The sequence below is a fragment of the Heteronotia binoei genome, chromosome 3 (genome assembly GCF_032191835.1).
Source record: "Heteronotia binoei isolate CCM8104 ecotype False Entrance Well chromosome 3, APGP_CSIRO_Hbin_v1, whole genome shotgun sequence".
In the NCBI taxonomy this organism is placed as follows: domain Eukaryota; kingdom Metazoa; phylum Chordata; class Lepidosauria; order Squamata; family Gekkonidae; genus Heteronotia; species Heteronotia binoei.
Genome location: NC_083225.1, coordinates 165,419,569 through 165,440,533, shown reverse-complemented (window position 1 = coordinate 165,440,533; position 20,965 = coordinate 165,419,569). Strand labels below are relative to the sequence as shown.

Here is a 20,965-nt window from a genome sequence, read left to right as displayed (position 1 = left end):
CCTCATATGTCGTCCCCAACCGAAGAATCTCAATCCGAGATGGGCACCTCTGATCCCTCTGACTCCGAAAAAAACCCCGTCTCCTCTATATCGGATTCGACCCAACCTACCCGACTTTCACCTTCTGACAGTTCCAAAGCTTACCTCAATTTAACCACCACCATGGCTACAACCCTTAATATTCCTCTCCCTTCTGATTCTCCCAAGGTCTCAGATATTGTCCATGGTCTCGTTCAGGTAGATTTTCTAGCGGGGTCAATTCTACCCATGTTGCCTGTCCACCTCGAGACTCTACGCGAGTCCTGGGACAAACCTGCCTCCATACCACCTACCTCCAAGCGCCTCAACTCCCTATACAGGGTACACGCGCCTGAATGCAAATTTTTAGCCTCTCATCCGGCCCCTAATTCAATAATCGTCCATTCGGCTACTAAGGCCAAACCATCACGACATCCAACACCACCTGATCGTGAGGGCAGGAAGCTGGACATACTGGCTCGTAAGATCTACAGCCTGGCCTCCACAAATTCCAAACTTAATAATTACTTAGCTTATTTTGCAGCATATACATACAACCTTGCCAACCAAATTGCACCCCATATTCCATCTATGTCCAGCACCTCTCAGAAAGCTGTTTCTAATCTAGTCTCGGAACTATCACGTGTGTTCAAGCAGCAAATAAACTCCTTGAGACACGTTGTATCCGGCTCGTCCAAAGTTTTTGCCTCATCAGTGGCTCTACGTCGTCACGCCTGGCTGAGGTCGACCAACAGCCCGACATCAAGCAAAAGATTGAAGGCTTGCCATTTGATGGCCTTGGTCTATTCCATGCCTCAACAGATGAGGTCCTTACGTCTGTGGATGACAGTCGTAAGAGGGCAAAACGCCTGGGTGTTTCCCAGCCAGCCTTTCAACAGACCAAAACCTGGAGACCGTCTTTCCAGCGCTGTCAACATTCTCCCAGACAACATGATTATTGGAAGAAGCCTCCACAGCAAAAGCAACCTTTCCAACAGAGGCCACGCTCTCAACCTGCTAAGAAGTCTGCTCAACCACCCAAGCAGTCTCTTTGACCTCCCTCCGTGTTCCATTCCACTAATGAATCCCCTCTATCGCACACGTCTCCTCCCATTTTACCCAACCTGGAGTTTAATCACCACGGACTCTTGGGTCCTCACCATAATCCGCCTTGGATACGCAATCGAGTTCGTTTCATCACCTCACCACCACTACTTCACCGTTACTCCACCCTCCCCTCACCTCCAACAAGAGATTCTGGACCTTCTCCACAAGGCTGCCATAGAACCTGTTCCTCCTTAACATCGCGGGACGGGTTTCTACTCAAGATATTTCCTGGTGCCCAAGAGGGATGGGGAAAGCGACCCATTATGGATCTCCGGAGGCTGAACAAGCGGATAGCCTACAGAAAATTCAGAATGATCTCCCTCCAATCCATCCTTCCCCTAATTCCACGGGACTCCTGGGTGGCATCCCTGGATCTCCAGGATGCTTATTTCCATGTGACCATCAGACCTCAGCACCGCAAATATCTTCGATTCGCCATGGGGCATCATCACTTCCAGTACCGGTCTCTCTCATTCGGGCTCTCCACCGCGCCCAGTGTTTACCAAGTGCATGGCAGTAGTCACAGCTGCCCTGCGTCTCTGAAATATTCCAGTGTTCTCATACATAGACGACTGGTTGCTTATTGCCCCTACAGCGCACCAACTGGCGAGAAATCTCAAAACAACTCTCTCTCTCTCCTTGCCTCCCTGGGCCTTTGTGTGAATGTCACCAAATCGCACCTTACACCAACTCAGGACTTGCAGTTCATAGGTGCTCGTCTATGCATGTCTCCTTATCTTGTCTTCCTTCCAGAGGATCGTGCCCGAACCATAATCTCCTTGGCCCAGCTGGTTCAACATACTCCTGTGCAGCCTGCAATCACCATACATCGTCTCCTGGGCCTCATGGCTGCAACCGCGTCGGCTCTCCAATTCGCAAGACTGCACATGCGACACCTCCAACTTTGGTTTGTTCGTGCCTACCATCCACACGTACAACCACAGAATACTGTTCTCACCGTCCCTCAGAGTACTCTGCTCCCTCGTTTGGTGGACAGTACCAGACAATCTGCTTTGCGGGATGCCCTTTGTTCTCCCTCCTCCATCTGTCATTGTAACCACAGATGCCTCCAAGTGGGGATGGGGAGCCCACTTAGAGGACAGAACTGTCAGAGGGCTGTGGACTGCGTCCGAGAGGGCTATGCACATAAACTGCCTAGAACTTATTGCCGTGCACAGGGCCCTTCAATCGTTCCTTCCATCTGTCAGGGATCGACACGTCCAGATTACTACAGACAATATGGCCACAATGTTCTGTGTGAACAAACAGGGCGGCACCAGATCTCTCCGGTTGTGCCGCATAGCCATACTGCTCTGGGAATGGTGTATCAAAAACAACATCTTCCTGACTGCCATTCACCTACCAGGCATAGAGAACGTTCTGGCCAACTCTTTCAGCAGGATTCGCATAGACGACCACAAATGGTCTCTCAATCCACTCTACCTGCATCGCATTTTTGTTTGCTTTGGAGCCCCCAAAATAGATGTTTTTGCTTCAAAGGACAATTCGAAATGCCCTCTCTTTTATACCAGGAGAGGCAACGATGCTTTCCTACACATCTGGAGGGGTCCTCTGCATTATCTCTTTCCACCGACCCCCCTTGTAACTCGATCACTGCTCAAGATTGCTCAGGACAGCACAGACTGCATTCTGATAGCACCATGGTGGCCACGGCATCCATGGTTCACAAGACTTCTTCAGATATCCTGCCACACTTATCGTTGTCTCCCCCTGGCAGATGATCTCCTGACCCAAGCTCACCGCTAGGTGCTGCACCACAACCCTCAAGTTCTGGCCCTCACAGCTTGGAGAATTCGTCCACATCCCTATCTTCAAGAGTAGAGGAGGTTATACTGAATGCAAGAAAACCTTCCACTAGGCGCTCTTACCAGTGCAAGTGGAAGCGCTTCTGTTCTTTTGCATCATCCCACCACCTCCATCCAGAGTCAGTACCCCTGCCTTCAATCCTGGAATACCTACTTTCCTTGCAAGTGTTAGGCCTCAGCTACTCCTCTTTAAAGGTTCACTTTTCAGCCATTTCTGCTTTCCACGAACCTATTGATGGCCAAACTGTCTTCTCTCATAGACTGTCCAAATCATTCCTAAAGGGCATGTTGCACCTTCACCCTCCTATCAAACCGTTTGTACCAGTTTGGAGTTTGTCGTTAGTGCTCTCACATCTTATGAGACCCCCGTTTGAACCCCTGGCCACTGCGGATCTCAGTTTGCTGTCTTGGAAAACTGCCTTATTGGTTGCTCTCACTTCAGGCAATGGGCCAGTGACCTGTGTGCCTTCCGTTCTGACTCTCCTTATACAGTCTTTCATAAGGACAAGGTGGTCTTAAGACCAGACCCTTCCTTCTTACCCAAGGTCGTGTCACAATTTCATTTGTCAACCTCCATTTCGTTGCCTTCGTTTTTTCCTGATCCTAAGGACCCTGGGCAGAAAGCTCTACACGCCCTCGACGTTAGAAGAGCGTTTCCTTTTACCTCTCTCGTACACACCGTTCCGTAAGGACCCTAACTTGTTTGTGGCCTACGGCAATCCTCACAGAGGGCACAAAATTTCTACCCAAAGACTATCTAAGTGGGTATCCAGTGCAATTAGGTTGTGTTACCAAGTTGCTAAGCAGCCTTTACCCGAAGGCCTTAAGGCTCACTCTACCAGAGTGGTCTCGACGTCTTTGGCCTTCCTGCACGGCGTCTCTCTAGATGACATCTGCGCTGCTTCATCATGGTCCTCACCGTCCACGTTCGTCTCCCATTATGCCTTGGATGTTCGTGCGAGACGAGACGCCTCCTTCGGCCAAGCGGTCCTCAGATCCATCTTCCATTGAAGTGACTGGTGAGTGCATCTGCTTCTTTCTACCATTTACATGCTGTGACTAACACTTTCTTTTTCTTGCCAGCACCCACCTCCGTGACCTTTTAGCTGGCTAGTCACCTATGTGTGGGACTGCACAGAGACCACGAAGAAGATAAACAGGTTGCTTACCTGTAACTGATGATCTTCGAGTGGTCATCTGTGCAGTCACGCCCACCCAGCCTTCCCCGCGGCTAGCTTCCTCTGCCTAATGTTTACCTCTGTAGAGTGTCAGTGGAGGCTGGAAGAAACTGAGTGGGAATGGCGCCTCCCCCTTGCTCCAGGCATGCGCAGTCGATGCCTGCTCCCCAGAGCGAGAGGGAAGCGTGCCAAAAAGTGCTCTAGGCGAGCTATTAGAAACTCCGAGGTACGGATCCGTTGCCTGCGGCAAGACCCATGTGTGTGATTGCACAGATGACCACTCAAAAATCATCAATTACAGGTAAGCAACCTGTTTTTTTCCATCTTCTGGTCCACCTCCCTCTTCTGCCACTCCTTCCTCTAGATTTTCCACATTATCTTTGAAACTGACTTCATCCTTTCAGGAGGTTTTTGGGGATCAAAATCAAAATCCAGTCTCCTAATTCTTCCTGCAGATCTGTGCTTCTGCTCTGAGCAGGTGATATGCATGGTGAACGCTGTTGGCATAGAAATCATATGTCTGTTCTGGCAGCTATTGGATCTGCACTTTTGCATCATTCACTTTGATGCTGATGCACATGTCACTGTTTGTGTTGCTAATCTTATTTGATGTTTTTAGGGAATCACACTCTAAATCTTTCCCCACGTTTCTGATGTCAGAAGGTTGAAAACCTTTATAGGGTCCAAAAAAGTCTGATTTTTCTATTCTTGCATTTAAAAGCAAACTTAATTGGGTTGAAATGTTGGTGAGTAGCACAAGAGAACATCTGTCACCTTGAGTGTTGCTCCAGGTAGTATACCCATCAGTATGATGCACGGAGACTGTAAAGAAGTAAAAATAGGTAGCTCCTTCAGGTGGTCATGTTTGTGTTCATACCACACATGCATTTTCCATATGGCAGCTACACTTTTAAAAACTTTTGAGTTCAGTTTTTGCATTTTTTGAAAGAGGAGGCATTTGGGGGCAGGAGCGTACTCTACTTCTCCTTGAATTTAAGCCTCTGGTTTCTATCCCTCCCTATCCCACAAGTGGGTCGAGGGCAGCAGATTTGCGAAGCCAAGAAAGGTTAAAGATTGGCATCCTTAAAACTTCCCTGCAAAAGTTGTGGCCTTTCCCCCAATAATTCTGCACCGGGCAAAAGCGTGTGAACTTTTGCGGAAAGTTTTAAGAATGTTGAATTATTTTTGTTCACTGTGTTGCCAGAAATATACCATAAGAACAGGAGGGATCCTTATTATTAATTTTCTCTTTTCAAAACGAATGAATAAAATTAAAATAAGAAAGAGGCACAGAGAAACAGAGAATGAGAGAAAGGCGGGTGGGGGGGAGACAAAGAAAAAGAAAGAAAATTGTAGCTCCGTGCATGGCATAAAGCCCATCAGTGTGTTTTCTTTTAAATCCTGTATCTTGTCGCAAAACCTAGCTTCTGAAAGTTTTACAGGAAAGATGTCTACCAAAATAACAGCATAGCCTAGGGCAGAGGTGTGGAATTCATTTATGAGGGCCGGACTGACATAAATGTCACTTTGTTGGGCTGGGTCATGTGCGCCATAAAATGTAACATGAGATATAACTTTATATAAACTTTATAAAGGTGATTTCAGGTGTTGAATGGCGATAGCAGATGAATGACAATAGCAGATCGTCGTGGTCTCTGTGCATCACACTGATGGGAGTAAGGCGCCTGCGCCGATCTCGATCGGTAAACTTAAAAGCTGCGGATTTCCGCGCCGACGTCCCAGTGCGCATGCTCAGGAGCCCCCACCACGCATGCTCACTGAGACGGGCACGGACATCCCGCCAGTTCTCTTCTGACCGCCGCGCTGATCAGTCGATCTACTGCTTCGGTCGGTGAACTTTCCCTTTTTCCTTAGAATTAGCGTAGTTAGCTGCAGTTAAGGTTTTCCTAGTTTTAGTATAGTTGTTAGTTAGTGTTAGTTGCTGATTTTTGGGGGCGTGCGGGTGGAACGCTTTATTTTGTTCCCTTCCCCGTCTTCCCGCCCTTCTGGCGCATGGAAAGGCGGTGGGGATTTTTTCGGCGGTGCTCCAAGTGCGGGAGCAAGATAGCTCCACCTGACGGGCATTCTCTCTGCCTCTTGTGCCTTGGAGAACGGCATCGCCCCGACTCTTGCATACACTGTGCAAAATTCTCTAAACAGACCTGGAAGAACCGAGCGGCGAGACTTGCGGCGGCCCTCATGGAGCAGACTCTGTCTCCGGTTTGTTCATCGGCGGAGAAGGCAGACCTGCCTGTCGTTACCGACCCGCCATCGACGTCATCGGTGGTCGATGCCGAACGCCCTCCTTCCGACGCCGAACGGCATGTAAAACGCACTGCCTCGGCCCCTTTGTCGGACTCCTCTATGCCAGCTAAGCGGTCTAAAGAGGATAAGGGCTTGGAGAGAGAGAAGAAGAAAAAGGCAAAAAGGCTGGATAAGCCGAAGCCGAAATCTTCGTCCTTCATCGCTCCCACCTCCCCGCAGGACCCGACGGCTCCGATCATACCGCCGCTGAAGCTGCTCGCCTCACCGATTCAACCTATCACGTCGATGTCGACGGAGCTCGTCATTTCCTCCGACTCCGACCAGGAGATCGAGCCCGGCCAGCGTCCTGACACCGAACCGCCGTTTCGGCCTTGCCTTTGAACCCCCTGCAGTCCCCCCCCCTCGGGACCGAGAGAGGGACCTTAAGGACCGATCGCCGAGGAGCCGCTCGCCTCGAAGCAGAGACCCTGCACAGATCCCTTGGGACCAGAGGCAGTGGCAATATTTGTATGGGGCCTACCCCATGCAACCCTCTTTCCCATGGCTCCCTCCTCGTCAGCCAGATTGGGATCAATCTTCCGATGTCTCCTACCGGTCTCGGACGTCTTATCGTCCTCCACGTCGCCCACCCTCCGCATCGGTGTCGAAGGCTCCCGATGTCGAGGACGCCAGACCATTGGTTCGGCATCAAGCCCCAGTAGAGAAGCCGAAACCAAAAACCCCGGTGTCGCCGCCCAACCCACATCTCTCGGATCGTTCGGAGTCACCTGCGGGGTTGTCCAGGTCGCATGATTCGTCGGCCGACGAACAGGATACCTCCTCGCCTAGACAACCCTCCCCTTCACCGAAGACCTTCGAGGAGCAACCAATTTCCCCCTCTGAGGACTTAAAATCTTATGGGGACTTGGTGAAGCGCATGGCTCAGTCGCTGTCACTCACCACTGTGCAACCCGAGCCGATCATTACCGACACGGTGTTCGACATCGTTCAAAGGGACACCTCCACCGCAGTGGCTCTGCCTTTGACCAATGTAATGATGCATACTGCCAAGACCTCATGGGACAAACCCATCTCGACGCCGGTGTCGTCTAGACGCATGGATCACATGTACCGGATCCAGGAAGCGGGTGCGGAGTTCTTGCATAATCACCCCCGGCCGAACTCCATCGTTGTTTCCTCGTCTTCATGCGCCAAGAAGACGCACTCCACTCCTCCCGATAAAGAAGGGAAGAAATTGGATTCCATAGGCAGGAGGCTGTATTCTACAGGGTCGCTGGGCGTAAAAATCGCCAACTACGCGGCCTGTATGGGCCGTTACCAATATGGCCTCTGGGACCAGGTGTCCACTCTCCTTCCCAGCCTTCCGGAGCAGACCAAAACCGCCCTCCGTAGACTGCAGAGAGAGGGTATACAACTGAACTCTTCCAAGCACTCGGGCGACACTTGCGCGAAGACATTGACAACTGCTATCGCCCTACGCCGCCACTCCTGGCTTAGATCCACGGCCCTCCAGCATGATACCCAGGCCTATGTAGAGGACTTGCCATTCGATGGCTCTGGTTTGTTTAGTTCAACCACGGACTCTGTGCTGCAAGAAATAGACAAAAGCATCAAGACATCGAGGAACCTGGGAGTCTCCGCTGCACGGCCTCAGTCCAAACGACAAGCACCAAAGCCTTGGAACAGAAAACCGTTCCCCAAGTCGCCGGACCAGCCATGGCGCCCCAAGTCTGCCTCGCCGTACTCTAAGCAGCAGTACACGCCCAAGCCAAAGTACTCTCCGCCAGCTGGACAGTCCTCTAGACAGAAGGGTTCCAAGCAACCCAAGCAGGGCCTTTGACTGCCTCCCGGCCCTCCTTCCTTCCCATTCCCCTTCCTCGTACCGTACCCGCCTCTTCCCATATTTGAAGGCCTGGGAGACCATTACAACCGACAAATGGGTCCTCGGCATTGTTCGAAGAGGCTATCTTATAGAGTTTTGTCAAAACCCTACCACACCTACGTTTGTCTCCACCAACCCCACGGACACGTTGAGAGAAGAGGTCGCATCCCTCCTCCAGAAGGATGCTATCGAGCGCGTACCTTCAGACCAGAACAGCCTCGGCTTCTACTCCCGGTACTTTATAGTGCCCAAACGGGACGGTGGCCTGCGGCCCATCATGGACCTCCGGGCCTTAAATTTGTTCATAAGCTATCACAAGTTCCGGATGACATCCTTGCCGAATATCCTTCCCTTCCTACACCACGGGGATTGGATGGCCACTCTGGACCTGAAGGATGCCTATTTTCATGTGTCTATTCACCCCCTCCAGAAATTCCTTCGGTTTTCAATTGGCTCGGACCACTTCCAGTATCGGGCCCTCCCATTTGGCCTCTCTACGGCCCCCAGGGTCTTTACAAAGACTATGGTCGTGATTGCAGCATTCCTACGGCTCCAGGGTATCACCCTGTTTCCGTATATCGACGACTGGTTGCTAGTCGCACCGTCTCACGAGACTCTACTGTGTCACATCACCGCTACCCTCACGTTGCTGCAGAGCCTGGGCCTGCAGGTGAACCACAAGAAATCGCGGCTCCAACCCTCACAGAGGGTCCAGTTTATCGGTGTCATCCTAGACTCCCGGGTCTGCAGGGCATTTCTGCCACCGGACCGGGCGGAGGACATTATTCGAGCGGTGAGGACTCTCCAGGCGTGCCCGGTCGCCACCGCTCGCCAGCTTCAGCGACTATTGGGCCTGATGGCCGCTACCACAGCGGTGTTGGTCTTTGCGAGGCTTCGCATGAGGCCCCTTCAACTGTGGTTCCTGGCTCACTTCAAGACCGAGAGGGACTCGCCAGAGCGCCGCCTAACCCTCCCCCCAGAGATCCTGCATTCCCTCGACTGGTGGACGCGGAGGGCTCATCTGCTAGAAGGGGCTCCCTTCCACAAGGACCCCCCTACCCTCACGATTACCACGGACGCCTCCCTGTGGGGCTGGGGGGCGCACATGAGAGGACTCTGCGTGGGGGACCGATGGCCCCTATCCCAGGCAAGCAACCACATCAACTTCCTGGAGCTGCTAGCGATCTTTCATGCGGTGAGATCCTTTCACAAGTTCCTGCAGAACAAAACAGTGGCAGTTCTGACGGACAATACGACGGCTATGGCGTATGTCAACCGACAGGGCGGCACGGTGTCCCGCCGTCTCTGTGGCCTCGCCTTGGCTCTGTGGGACATGTGCATCGCCCTAGGGGCCTCACTGGTCGCCACTCACCTCCCCGGGAACCTGAACACCCAAGCGGACTTCCTCAGTCGGGGGGGGCGCCGCCGGGCACGAGTGGGAGCTCAATTGGACCTTTCTGCGCCCTGTCTTCCTGGCGTGGGGGACCCCGGAACTCGACGTGTTTGCCACGAGGGCGAACAGGAGATGCCCTCTTTTCTGCTGCAGGGGAGGGGCGGACCCGCTGTCCCTCGGAGATGGACTCCTGGTGCTTTGGACGAGGCACAAGGTTTATCTCTTTCCTCCGCTTCCCTTGATCACCAGGGTGATCCAGAAAATCATCAGGGAACGGCCGAAGGGCATTCTTGTAACTCCCTGGTGGCCCAGACAGCATTGGTTCCCCCTGCTCCTTCGCCTGGCCGGCGGGATCTATCACCACTTCCCGCAGGCCCCGGACTTGCTGCTACTGCACGGAGGGCAGGTGGTACACCACGACATACCGCAACTGAAGTTGACGGCTTGGCGCCTCCAGTAAGGTCTTTGTCGGAAAGGGCCCAGTTCGTGATGCTGAATAGCAGGAAACCCTCTACTCGTAGAGCGTACTCTTATAAATGGGGGGTGTTCGTCCAGTTCTCCTCCTCCCGGACGGGTGACCCAATGACGGCAGGCCTGCCGATCATCTTTGATTTCCTATTATCCCTACTGGACAGGGGGCTCTCTATCTCCTCCGTTCGCGTGTACCTTGCGGCCATTTCTGCTTACCATTCGCAAGTCGACGGGCGTACTGTATTTGCCCATCCGGACACTAAGCGCTTCCTCAGAGGGGCTGTTAGGCTGTACCCGGCAGTGAAACAGCTGGCGCCAGCCTGGGACTTGACTCTGGTCCTCCAAGCTCTCTCGGGGAGGCCTTTCGAGCCCATGGCTACGTGTTCCCTTCAGCTGCTAACTTGGAAAGCGGCATTTCTGGTAGCCATACCCTCGGCTCGGCGGGTAGGGGAGCTGGCGGCCTTGCATTGCGATCCCCCCTACCTATGTTTCTCGGAGGAGGGAGTTCGTCTACGTCCTGACATCACCTTCCTCCCGAAGGTAGTGTCGGCTTTCCACTTGGACCTGGAGACGTGCCTCCCAGTCTTTTTTCCCAACCCGTCTAATGAGGACGAGCGTAGACTGCACGCCCTAGATGTAAAGAGGGCGTTAGCCTTCTACCTGCATCGAGTCAAGCCCTTTCGGAAAGACCCCAGGCTCTTCGTGTCCTACGTCCAGCCTTCCCGGGGGCATAAAATTTCGGCCCAGAGGTTGTCCAAATGGATAACGGAGACTATTAAGCTCTGCTATCTGTTGCGCAAAAGGCCCTTGCCCGGACCCATCAGGGCCCATTCCACCCGGGCGATGGTGACTTCGGCGGCCTTCATGCGAGGCGTCCCACTACAGGACATCTGCCGAGCTGCAACCTGGTCCTCTGGGCATACCTTCGTACGCCACTACGCGTTGGACCTACGAAGTCGTCGCGAAGCGGCGCTGGGCCGAGCGGTGTTAGAGTCTGCTTCCTGTTGATGGACCGCGGCACCCGCCTCCAGGTATGGTTTTGGCTTGCTAGTCTCCCATCAGTGTGATGCACAGAGACCACGAAGAAGATAAACAGGTTTCCTACCTGTAACTGATGATCTTCGAGTGGTCATCTGTGCAGTCACACTCCCCGCCCTCCTTCCCCGCTGCGACCGGTCCATCACTGGGCTGAGGTGGCGGTCAGAAGGAACTGGCGGGATGTCCGTGCCCGTCTCAGTGAGCATGCGTGGTGGGGGCTCCTGGGCATGCGCACTGGGACGTCGGCGCGGAAATCCGCAGCTTTTAAGTTTGCCGATCGAGATCGGCGCAGGCGCCTTACTCCCATCAGTCTGACTGCACAGATGACCACTCGAAGATCATCAGTTACAGGTAGGAAACCTGTTTATCTTCTTCGTGGTCTCTGTGCATTCACACATATGGGTAATCCGCAGGATTGGCCCCGACCTCGGAGAGTTCAAAGCAATCTTGATCGTAGATCTGGCGCGCCTCCCACTTGTCCTGGGAGGAGGCAGCTACTGCGCATGCCTGGACAAGGGGGAGGTGCTTAGCCACTCAGTTTCTTCCTTACCGCCGACCGGATCGCACCTTCCTCGTTGATCTCCAACTTCTTCATTGCAATCTCCAACAATTACCTTCTCTTCGCTTCAATTCTTCATCTTCTACTCCTCCTGGTATCGTATAAAAAAAAAAAAAAAGCCTTCTCTTACTATTCTTTCTGGACTTTCCCCTCCCTCCCCCCCCCTCCCCGGGCGGATGGAAGGAAGGGACAAGATAATCTTTAAACGCTGTACCAGCTGCTCATCCAAAATCCCCTCGTCCGACGGCCACTCTCTTTGCTTGTTCTGCCTTGGAGAGGCCCACCGTCCAGACTCCTGCGTGCACTGCAGCCAATTTGGCAAACAGGCCCGCAAGAACCGCGCCGCGAGACTCAAGAGCCACCTCATGGAAACCACACTCCGACCGGCCATACCGCATGGCGGACAAAAACAACCCGCGCCATCTTCCCCACACCTCGTGGGAGAGACGCAGTCGGCAGCTTCCGTGGCACAGAGTCCCTGTAAGCCTAAGACCGGCAAACACTCCAAGAAGTCGGACGACCCCAAAAAGCGCCGCCGTTCCGATTCCGCCCACTCGGACCCGACGGGTAGCGTTAGCTCGAAAAAGCACAAGAACCGCCCTCTCGACTCGGCCTCGAACCCGACCACCAAACCGAAGGCACCGAACCCGAGCGCCACTGCCTCCGGATCGATGCCGAAGACTCCGACGTCGAAGTCGACGGCAACACCGTCAATCACTCCGTTGGAAATCATCCGCATCTCATCGAAGTCGCCGTCCATTCCGAATTCCCCACCAGACCAGCTGCTGGATACGCACTCTACCGCATCCGTTAGGACCCGGCCTCTCGACCCCACTAAATTCATAGATCTCGCACAGCCAATAGACGCCCACGCGCTCATCAGAGAACCCTCGACCCCGAGAGCTCTCCCGACTAGACCACGATCTCGCAGTCGCAGACGCACCAGGTCCCGCAGTCGCCGACACACCAGGTCCCACAGTCGCCGCCGCACCAGGTCCCGCAGCCGCCGACGCTCCCGCAGCCACCGCAGGGGGAGACACTACTATTACTCTCCATCGAGATCCAGGTCTCCATCCCCACGGAACCGAAGACGACACCGACGATCACCCTCCTACGATCGCCATTACCACAGCTACCAAGAGTCTCCTCGCTACCGAGATCACACACACAGACTCCAAACTGCATCGGTCGAACCGCTTCACCACCATGACGACCCTACGAGTCTCGGCGCCGAACCGAAACTCCCATCGCCACTGGGATCCTTACACGCGGCTCCCAAGACAACACCTCAGCCCGACCTGCACCAAGGAACCGACGACGGATCCGAGGAGGAACTCTCCGACTCCGACCACTCTTCGGGTTCGGACCTACAATCCCCAGACTCCGACATAGCCAAGCCAGCAGACCTATCACCGTCTGAGGGCCCGAGATCCTACCTCGACCTCGTAGCAAACATGGCAAGCTCGCTAAATCTGAAACTCAATACGGACGCTCCCAGAGTCTCGGACGTCGTATTTGATCTAGTGCATGCGGATCTTCCATCCAGCTCCTCTCTTCCCATGCTCCCCGTCCTCCTAGAAACACTCAAAGAAGCATGGGACAAACCGGCATCAGTACCGCCAACATCCAAGAGGGTTGAAGCTCTGTACAAGATACACGCACCTGATTCCAAGTTCCTGTTCACCCACCCGGCTCCGAACTCGATCATTGTGCATTCGTCTTCGAAGTCGAAGCAGACTAGACACCCGGTACCACCAGAACGGGAGGGCAAAAAACTCGACACGATTGGGAGAAAGATTTACGCCCTCACTACAGCCACAACCAAAATCCTCAACTACATGGCATGCTTTTCCGCATACACCCACAACCTGACCACTTCCCTCGCCGCATTGGTACCATCCCTGCCCGAGGCATCCCAAAAGTCAGCCACCACTACCCTGCAAGAGATGGCCAGAGTGAGCAAACAGCAAATCAACACTGCCCGTCACGCTGCACAGTGTTCCTCCAGAACCTTGGCCTCAGCCATAGCACTCCGCAGACACGCGTGGCTCAGGTCCTCCTCCCTCCAACCAGACATCAAATATAAGGTTGAAGATTTGCCCTTTGATGGCCTTGGCCTGTTTAGCTCATCTACAGATGACATCCTCACATCAGTAGACGATGGCAGGAAAAGGGCGAAACGACTGGGAGTCTCCCAACCTCTGACCCAATCCAATCGGCAAAGGAACTGGAGGTCCAGCCAATACAAAGGGACCAGATCCCCACGGCAACAGGAATCATGGAAGCGCAAACCACCGCAGTCCAAACCTTCCTTTCAAAACAGACGCCAAACAACCAAGAAACCTTCAACCACATCCAAACCGTCTCTCTGACCTCCCTCCCCCGAGCCGTCCAGTCTCCCTCCATCAGCCAAACCGATCAACATGACTACAACCATTCTACACTGCCTGGAGGACCATAACATCAGACGCCTGGGTCCTCGCCATCATTCAAAGAGGCTACCTAATAGAGTTTACCTCCACTCCAAGGCACCACCGATTCCTCACCACACCCCCGTCCGCACCCCTGCAGACAGAAATCGCGTCTCTGCTGGACAAAGGCGCGATAGAACCAGTCCCACCCCAATACCATCGCACCGGCTTCTACTCCCGGTACTTCCTGGTGCCAAAAAAGGACGGAGGACTCCGACCCATTCTCGACCTCCGCAAACTCAACCTACACATAACCTACAAGAAATTCCGTATGGTCACGCTTCAGGCAATCCTCCCGCTCATCCCAGAACGAGCATGGATGGCGTCCATAGACCTCCAGGATGCCTACTTCCACATTACAATCAATCATCATCACAGAAGATTCCTCAGGTTCGCCATAGGGAAGCAGCACTTCCAGTTCTGCTCCCTTCCCTTCGGCCTCTCCACAGCACCAAGGGTCTTCACCAAGTGCATGGCAGTAGTAGCAGCCACATTACGCCAACAACAGATATCAATCTTCCCTTACATAGACGACTGGCTGATCGTCGCCCATTCCAGGGAGCAACTGGACGTCTCGACCACTCTCTCCACCCTGGCCACCTTAGGCCTCCTAGTCAACCTCTCAAAATCCAAACTAGTCCCTACCCAGAGGATTCAATTCATAGGAGCAGACATCTCCACGCTCTCGCAAACGGCTTTTCTACCTCAGGACAGGGCACTCGCCATACTGTCACTGGCCAACACTATCATCGCCCAGCGCTCCCAAACAGCGCTCACTTTCCAGAGAATGCTAGGCCTCATGGCAGCAACCACAGCAGTTCTGCGGTTTGCGAAGCTGCACATGCGTCCCCTCCAAATGTGGTTCGTAAGGACTTTTCGCCCCCACACACAACATCAATCCACACTACTCACCCTTCCACTACACATTGTGCCATCCCTCAAATGGTGGACCAAGGAACGTCACCTCTACAAGGGCATGCCATTCAAGCAGACACCGCCCTCGGTGATTGTAACCACAGATGCCTCCAAGTGGGGATGGGGAGCCCACTTGGAAGACCTCACGGTGCAGGGCCAGTGGACAGACTACGAACGCTCTCTCCACATAAATTGCCTGGAGCTCATCGCAGTGCACAAGGCTTTGCGGTCCTTCCTCCCATCGCTAAGGAACCAGCACGTCCAGATCACCTCCGACAACATCGCCACAGTCTTTTACATCAACAGGCAGGGCGGCACCGCCTCCGTCAGACTCTGCAAGAGAGCCCTGGCACTGTGGCATTGGAGCATAAGCCAGGGCATCTTCCTCACGGCCGTACACCTACCAGGGGTCGAGAACACCCAGGCAGACGCCCTGAGTCGCCACTCTACCAACAACCACGAGTGGTCCATCAACAGCCGATACATCCGACAGATCTTCAGCATCTTCGGACAACCGAAGATAGATGTATTTGCTTCACCGTCAAATGCCCAATGCACCCGCTTCTACACGAGAGGTCCTCCATCCCACCTCTCCAGGGGGGATGCCTTCCTACAAACTTGGAACGGAACACTCCACTACCTCTTCCCCCCCATTCCACTTATCACCAGAGTTCTACAGAAGATTCAGGTAGACCACACAAACTGCATCCTCATAACTCCATGGTGGCCCCGCCAACCCTGGTTTACGACCTTGCTGCTCCTGTCCAACAACACCTTCATCCAACTCCCTCAAACACGGGATCTCCTCTCTCAACAGGACGGCAGGGTCCTTCACCACAACCCGGCATCGCTCAAATTAACAGCCTGGAGAATCAGTTTCTAGACTTCCCCCCGGAGGTCCGTCAGGTCCTAGTGAACTCCAGAAAACCATCTACTAGGAAATCCTATCTACTGAAGTGGAAACGCTTCTCACACTATGCCTCACAGCACAACTTCGACCCCAACTATGCCACTATACCTCAGGTACTAACTTACACCTTAACGCTCTCTAGAGCGGGTCTGTCGTATTCTTCCCTGAAGGTACACCTGGCAGCCATCTCTGCTTTCCACCCCCGCATCGATGGCACAACGGTATTCTCTCACCATGCGACCAGAGCTTTCCTCAAGGGCATCATTCGCCTACACCCACCAATCAAACAAGTTCTACCCACCTGGAGTCTGTCTCTAGTCCTGAGCCAACTCATGAAACCGCCCTTCGAGCCCATGGCTTCCATCCCACTACACCTGCTGTCATGGAAGACGGCATTACTTACGGCCCTCACCACAGGTAAGAGGGCCAGTGACATCTGCGCATTCAGAGCAGACCCACCGTATACGATATTTCATAACAGTACGGTGATCCTCCGACCTGACCCGACCTTTCTACCCAAGGTCGTCTCTCCTTTTCATCTAGGAAGACAGTCCACTATACCAGCCTTCTTCCAGCACCCCGCGGACGCGGGACAAAGGGCGCTCCACAACCTGGATGCACAGAGAGCCCTAGCCTTCTACATAGACAGAACCCGCCAAATCCGTAAAGACCCTAGACTTTTTGTCACCTACGCTACCCATGATAAGGGCAGCAGAATATCTACTCAGAGACTCTCCAAATGGATTGTTGCTGCCATCGAACTCTGCTACCAGCTGGCAAAACAACCCATCCCTCAACATATACGAGCCCACTCAACCAGAGCCGTGGCTACCTCGTCCGCCTTCATGAAAGGCATCCCTATAGAGGACATCTGCGCCGCAGCCGTCTGGTCCTCCACATCTACCTTCGCCTCGCACTACGCTCTCGACGTTCGTGCCCGGCGAGATGCCTCCTTCGGACAAGCGGTGCTACGGTCGATCTTCGACTAACCACTGTGAGTACCACTATCATTACGTTACGCTCTAACTTTACATATTCTTACAGATCCAGCACCCACCTCCGAAGAAATGGCTCGCTAATCACCCATATGTGTGAATGCACAGAGACCACGAAGAAGATGGACAGGTTTCTTACCTGTAACTGGTGATCTTCGAGTGGTCATCTGTGCAATCACACAGACCCACCCAGCCTTCCCCGCTGCTGGAAGCTAGTTAGCACAGTTATTTCCACCTATCCGGCGGCGGGAAGAAACTGAGTGGCTAAGCACCTCCCCCTTGTCCAGGCATGCGCAGTAGCTGCCTCCTCCCAGGACAAGTGGGAGGCGCGCCAGATCTACGATCAAGATTGCTTTGAACTCTCCGAGGTCGGGGCCAATCCTGCGGATTACCCATATGTGTGATTGCACAGATGACCACTCGAAGATCACCAGTTACAGGTAAGAAACCTGTCCTTTTATTGGATTATGTGATATGCAGAGGGACAGTTGGTGTGAAGATACCAGTATTGGTAATGAGACAGGAAACTTAGGTTCTCAGTTCCATCCAGGAGAATACAAAGAATAAATGCACACAAGTCTGACATTAGAAACCACAACATTCAGTTGCTGATGTAAGAATAGCAGTGCTCTTACAAAGGAATTTCAAAGGGAGATTAGAAAGAGAAACTGCTGCATTGCAACTGATAATGAAGCTCAAGACAATGCATCCTCCTGGACTGAATTGAGAGCTAGTTTTCCTGCCCCCTTACTAATGTGTGTTATCATTTGGCATCTGAAATCACTCCGATTTTCAAGATATGAAGACAAATCCAAGTGTTCTCATTCCTAATCGGGGGGTTTTTTTTGAAAAAAAAAATAAGAACAGAGAAATCCATTTTTTAAGAAAGCACAACAACTTTTCAGAATATTGTGAGATAAAACAGATATGTGGATGGATGTGGACTGATGGGAGCCGAGCCCCAGTAGGCAAGAGAAAAAGATGTTGCACTAAGTTCTGTTTTATTTATCCTTAACCAAAGTAACAGAGAAACTGTAAAATAGTTATCAAAGGCACAGTGTACACTGTTTAAGACAAAGAGATCTCTTTTGGGCTGGAAGTTGAGGCTCTCTAATGGGCATCAACAAATCAGACCCAAGCACTTAGCATCAACAATATTTATACCTTTTTGCACTTAATGGCCACAAAAGATAGTTGTCATAGAAACTTGCCTTTTAATGTAACACTGAAAACAGACCCTTCCCCTTAATGACAACAGGCGTCCTTGGGTTATTGTTTAGGTGTCCCTATTGTTAGGTGTCCATTAACAATACAGGGTGTTATGCTTAACTTAATCTGTAGGTGCTGTGTCTTGGGGATGGCACCCTTTATCTCAAAGAAATGTAAACCATCCAGTGGAACACAGTTCACCCACGTAGAGAGACAATGCTCGCATACATGCTGCAAGGCTTTATGGGATAGAGCCAGAGTCTCTTCTACTAAGTTTCAGTAGAATTCTTTAAAAGTACATATATATGAATACGCAGGTGTCCCCAAAATTCTGCCACACAGAATAGTAAGTCAAAATGGTGCTTATTCAGATGAGAAAAAAAAGTGTTTCTTTTATCTGATACTTATATCTCCCAGAAAGTTTCAGCCTCTGCCCTTGCAGCAAAGAAAATACGTGCCAAGGTGGCAATGCGAAGGAATGATTTGTAGATTTATGTGTGTATCTCCATTGTTACTGCTATTGTATTGCATCTTGTTGTTACACCCTTTTGCTTTACTTTGTATGTTCATTAACATATAGTTTACTTTGCTTTTCCTTGAGATTTTTGTAGACTTGTAGCAGCCAATGGCTAATTACAATAAATGGACTGAGAGACTTAAATAAGCCAAAATAATTTTCTCAGTGCACATTGTGCTTGTCAGACGAATCCATCCTTCCACCCAGTCACCCTGCCTCCCTCTCTCCAAAAAAGTAGTATGCTTTCACACAAAAGCTTATACCTGGAATAAAATATTTTTGATCTTAAATCTGCCAGGCGAGTGCAACATTTTTCTCTTTCCTCCCCCTTCGTCCCAAAAAGAGAAGCAGCCCTGGAGAAGCAAACCAAGGAGGGGATGGGTGGATGTGAGAGAGGCAGAGTGGCAGAGGCAGGCTTTTCTTTGTAACTCTACTGCGCGAAGCAGTCTTGGAACAGCTCTCCCTGTACCTCTGTGTGTGTGTGTGTGAGAGAGAGAGTGCGAGGGAGGAAAGAGGTAGGAAGTGAAGAGCCACGGAGGGAGCTGGGGGAAAAGCAAGGTGTAAGGCTCAGCTGTAGTAGCATCCATGGAAAGGAAGCAGGAGGAGGTTGCTGTGGGGGAGGCTGGGTTTTGAGCCTTGCACAGACTGGACATTTGACACCTCTGATCTAGGGTTCTTATCCTATGTCAGTCTTCAGTTTCAAATGAATTAAGGTACTTGCTACAGAAGTCCCACTTTTTCTAGAGGAGACCATGCATCTTTTTGAGAGTTACCAAAAATACCTTGATATAACCATGCTAGCCTTGTACTTCTGAAGAAACAGCTCTTTAGAGCTTCAGTGAACTTCTAGACTTGTGGTCGTTTTGATTTTTTAAAACTTAGCTTACAGGAAAAGATGTCTGCCACTTACAACATGTCTGAGGAAGAAGAAGCTGTTCAATGGGAAATAAATATGAATTGTGCTGCTGATGTGCATGGTCTAGATCAATGGAACAGAGGCCAGGTCTGCAAGATTGTTTCTAAAAACACTGTGGAGGTAACTACTTTTGGAAAACAATTCTGTTTTTATGGAAGGTTTTGTCTCCCTTAGTATGATTGCAGGGGAACCATTTAGTATTACATGAAAATGGGATTAAATCCTTTATTTTAAAAAATCTACTGTGAGATAGCAACTGCACCTGGCCACTCTGATCCATATCATTGCACTTTTACTATATGCAAATCAGTAACTTTTTTCATAGGACATAAATGAACTGTAAAGGGAAAACAATTGCAATCAGAAAAACCCGTTCTATTTCTAGAGTTGCTGCCATCTGAAACAGTCCTTGAGATGGCATTCTGAGAATTGTGCATTCAGAAACGTTAATGGAAAATTTATGCTGCATTAAATAGAATACTTTTAAATAGAATAAACTTTTTAAAAGAATGTGGTTTTTCTTATGGCCATGCTGTTTCAGGTATTCTTCTTTGATTTGGGCATAACCAAAACCGTGAATACCATCCGTCTAAGAAAACTTGATGAGAAGTTGATGTCAGTTGGGCCTCTAGCAGTGGAATGCTTCCTAGCAGACATAAGGTAACCAGATTTAATAAAATTCTGAAATACAGCTAATTTCCACACAGCGTGGTTCACAGCTGAGGAGGGCTGTGAACTTCGGTCTCCCCTGTCAAAGTCTAGATCTGGGCTTTATTTCCACTGCATTTCCTAGCCATAGTAGAACATTGGACCAGGATGGTAAAGAATAGAAGGAAACTATAGCTCAAATTCTGAGTGGCTTCATTACTGGAAACCCATAACCCAAATGAGTATACTCTGTTAAGGAAAAAGGAAGAGACCTAAATAAGCATTTGTATCTATTTTGTATCAGATGTGTAATATCTGTCTGTGCAAACAAGGTGGAGGTACACTAAACAAGGAAGACATTATAGTTGAGCTGTCTGCCAAGCTGAAGCTGTAGAGCTTTTTTTAAAAAAAAAAAAAGGTTTGAATTTTTACAAGGTTTCTGTTTCCTGCATATCTCATTTTTAGGCCAGCTGGTGGTACTGACCAGTGGACAGCAACTGCATGCGATACACTGACACAATATTTAAGTGGAGCGATGGTAAAAATAATCATACAGGTTTGTAGTAAATATCTGAAATGTGTCACAGGATTGTACCCTTACTTGAACCCTTGGGATACAAAATTCAGGTTGAGATTAGGAGCAGGCT

The 20,965-nt window shown here is 51.2% G+C and overlaps 1 protein-coding gene across 1 annotated transcript in view; it reads left to right on the top strand.

Moving 5' to 3' along the window:
- RNF17 (ring finger protein 17) overlaps positions 1-20,965 on the top strand; it is an 85,956-nt gene that overhangs the window by 39,211 nt on the left and 25,780 nt on the right. The window contains exons 22-24 of the mRNA XM_060234833.1: positions 19,637-19,790; positions 20,212-20,330; positions 20,784-20,874. Of these exons, the coding sequence (XP_060090816.1) occupies positions 19,637-19,790; positions 20,212-20,330; positions 20,784-20,874 (364 nt within the window). The remainder of the gene's footprint in view (positions 1-19,636; positions 19,791-20,211; positions 20,331-20,783; positions 20,875-20,965) is intronic.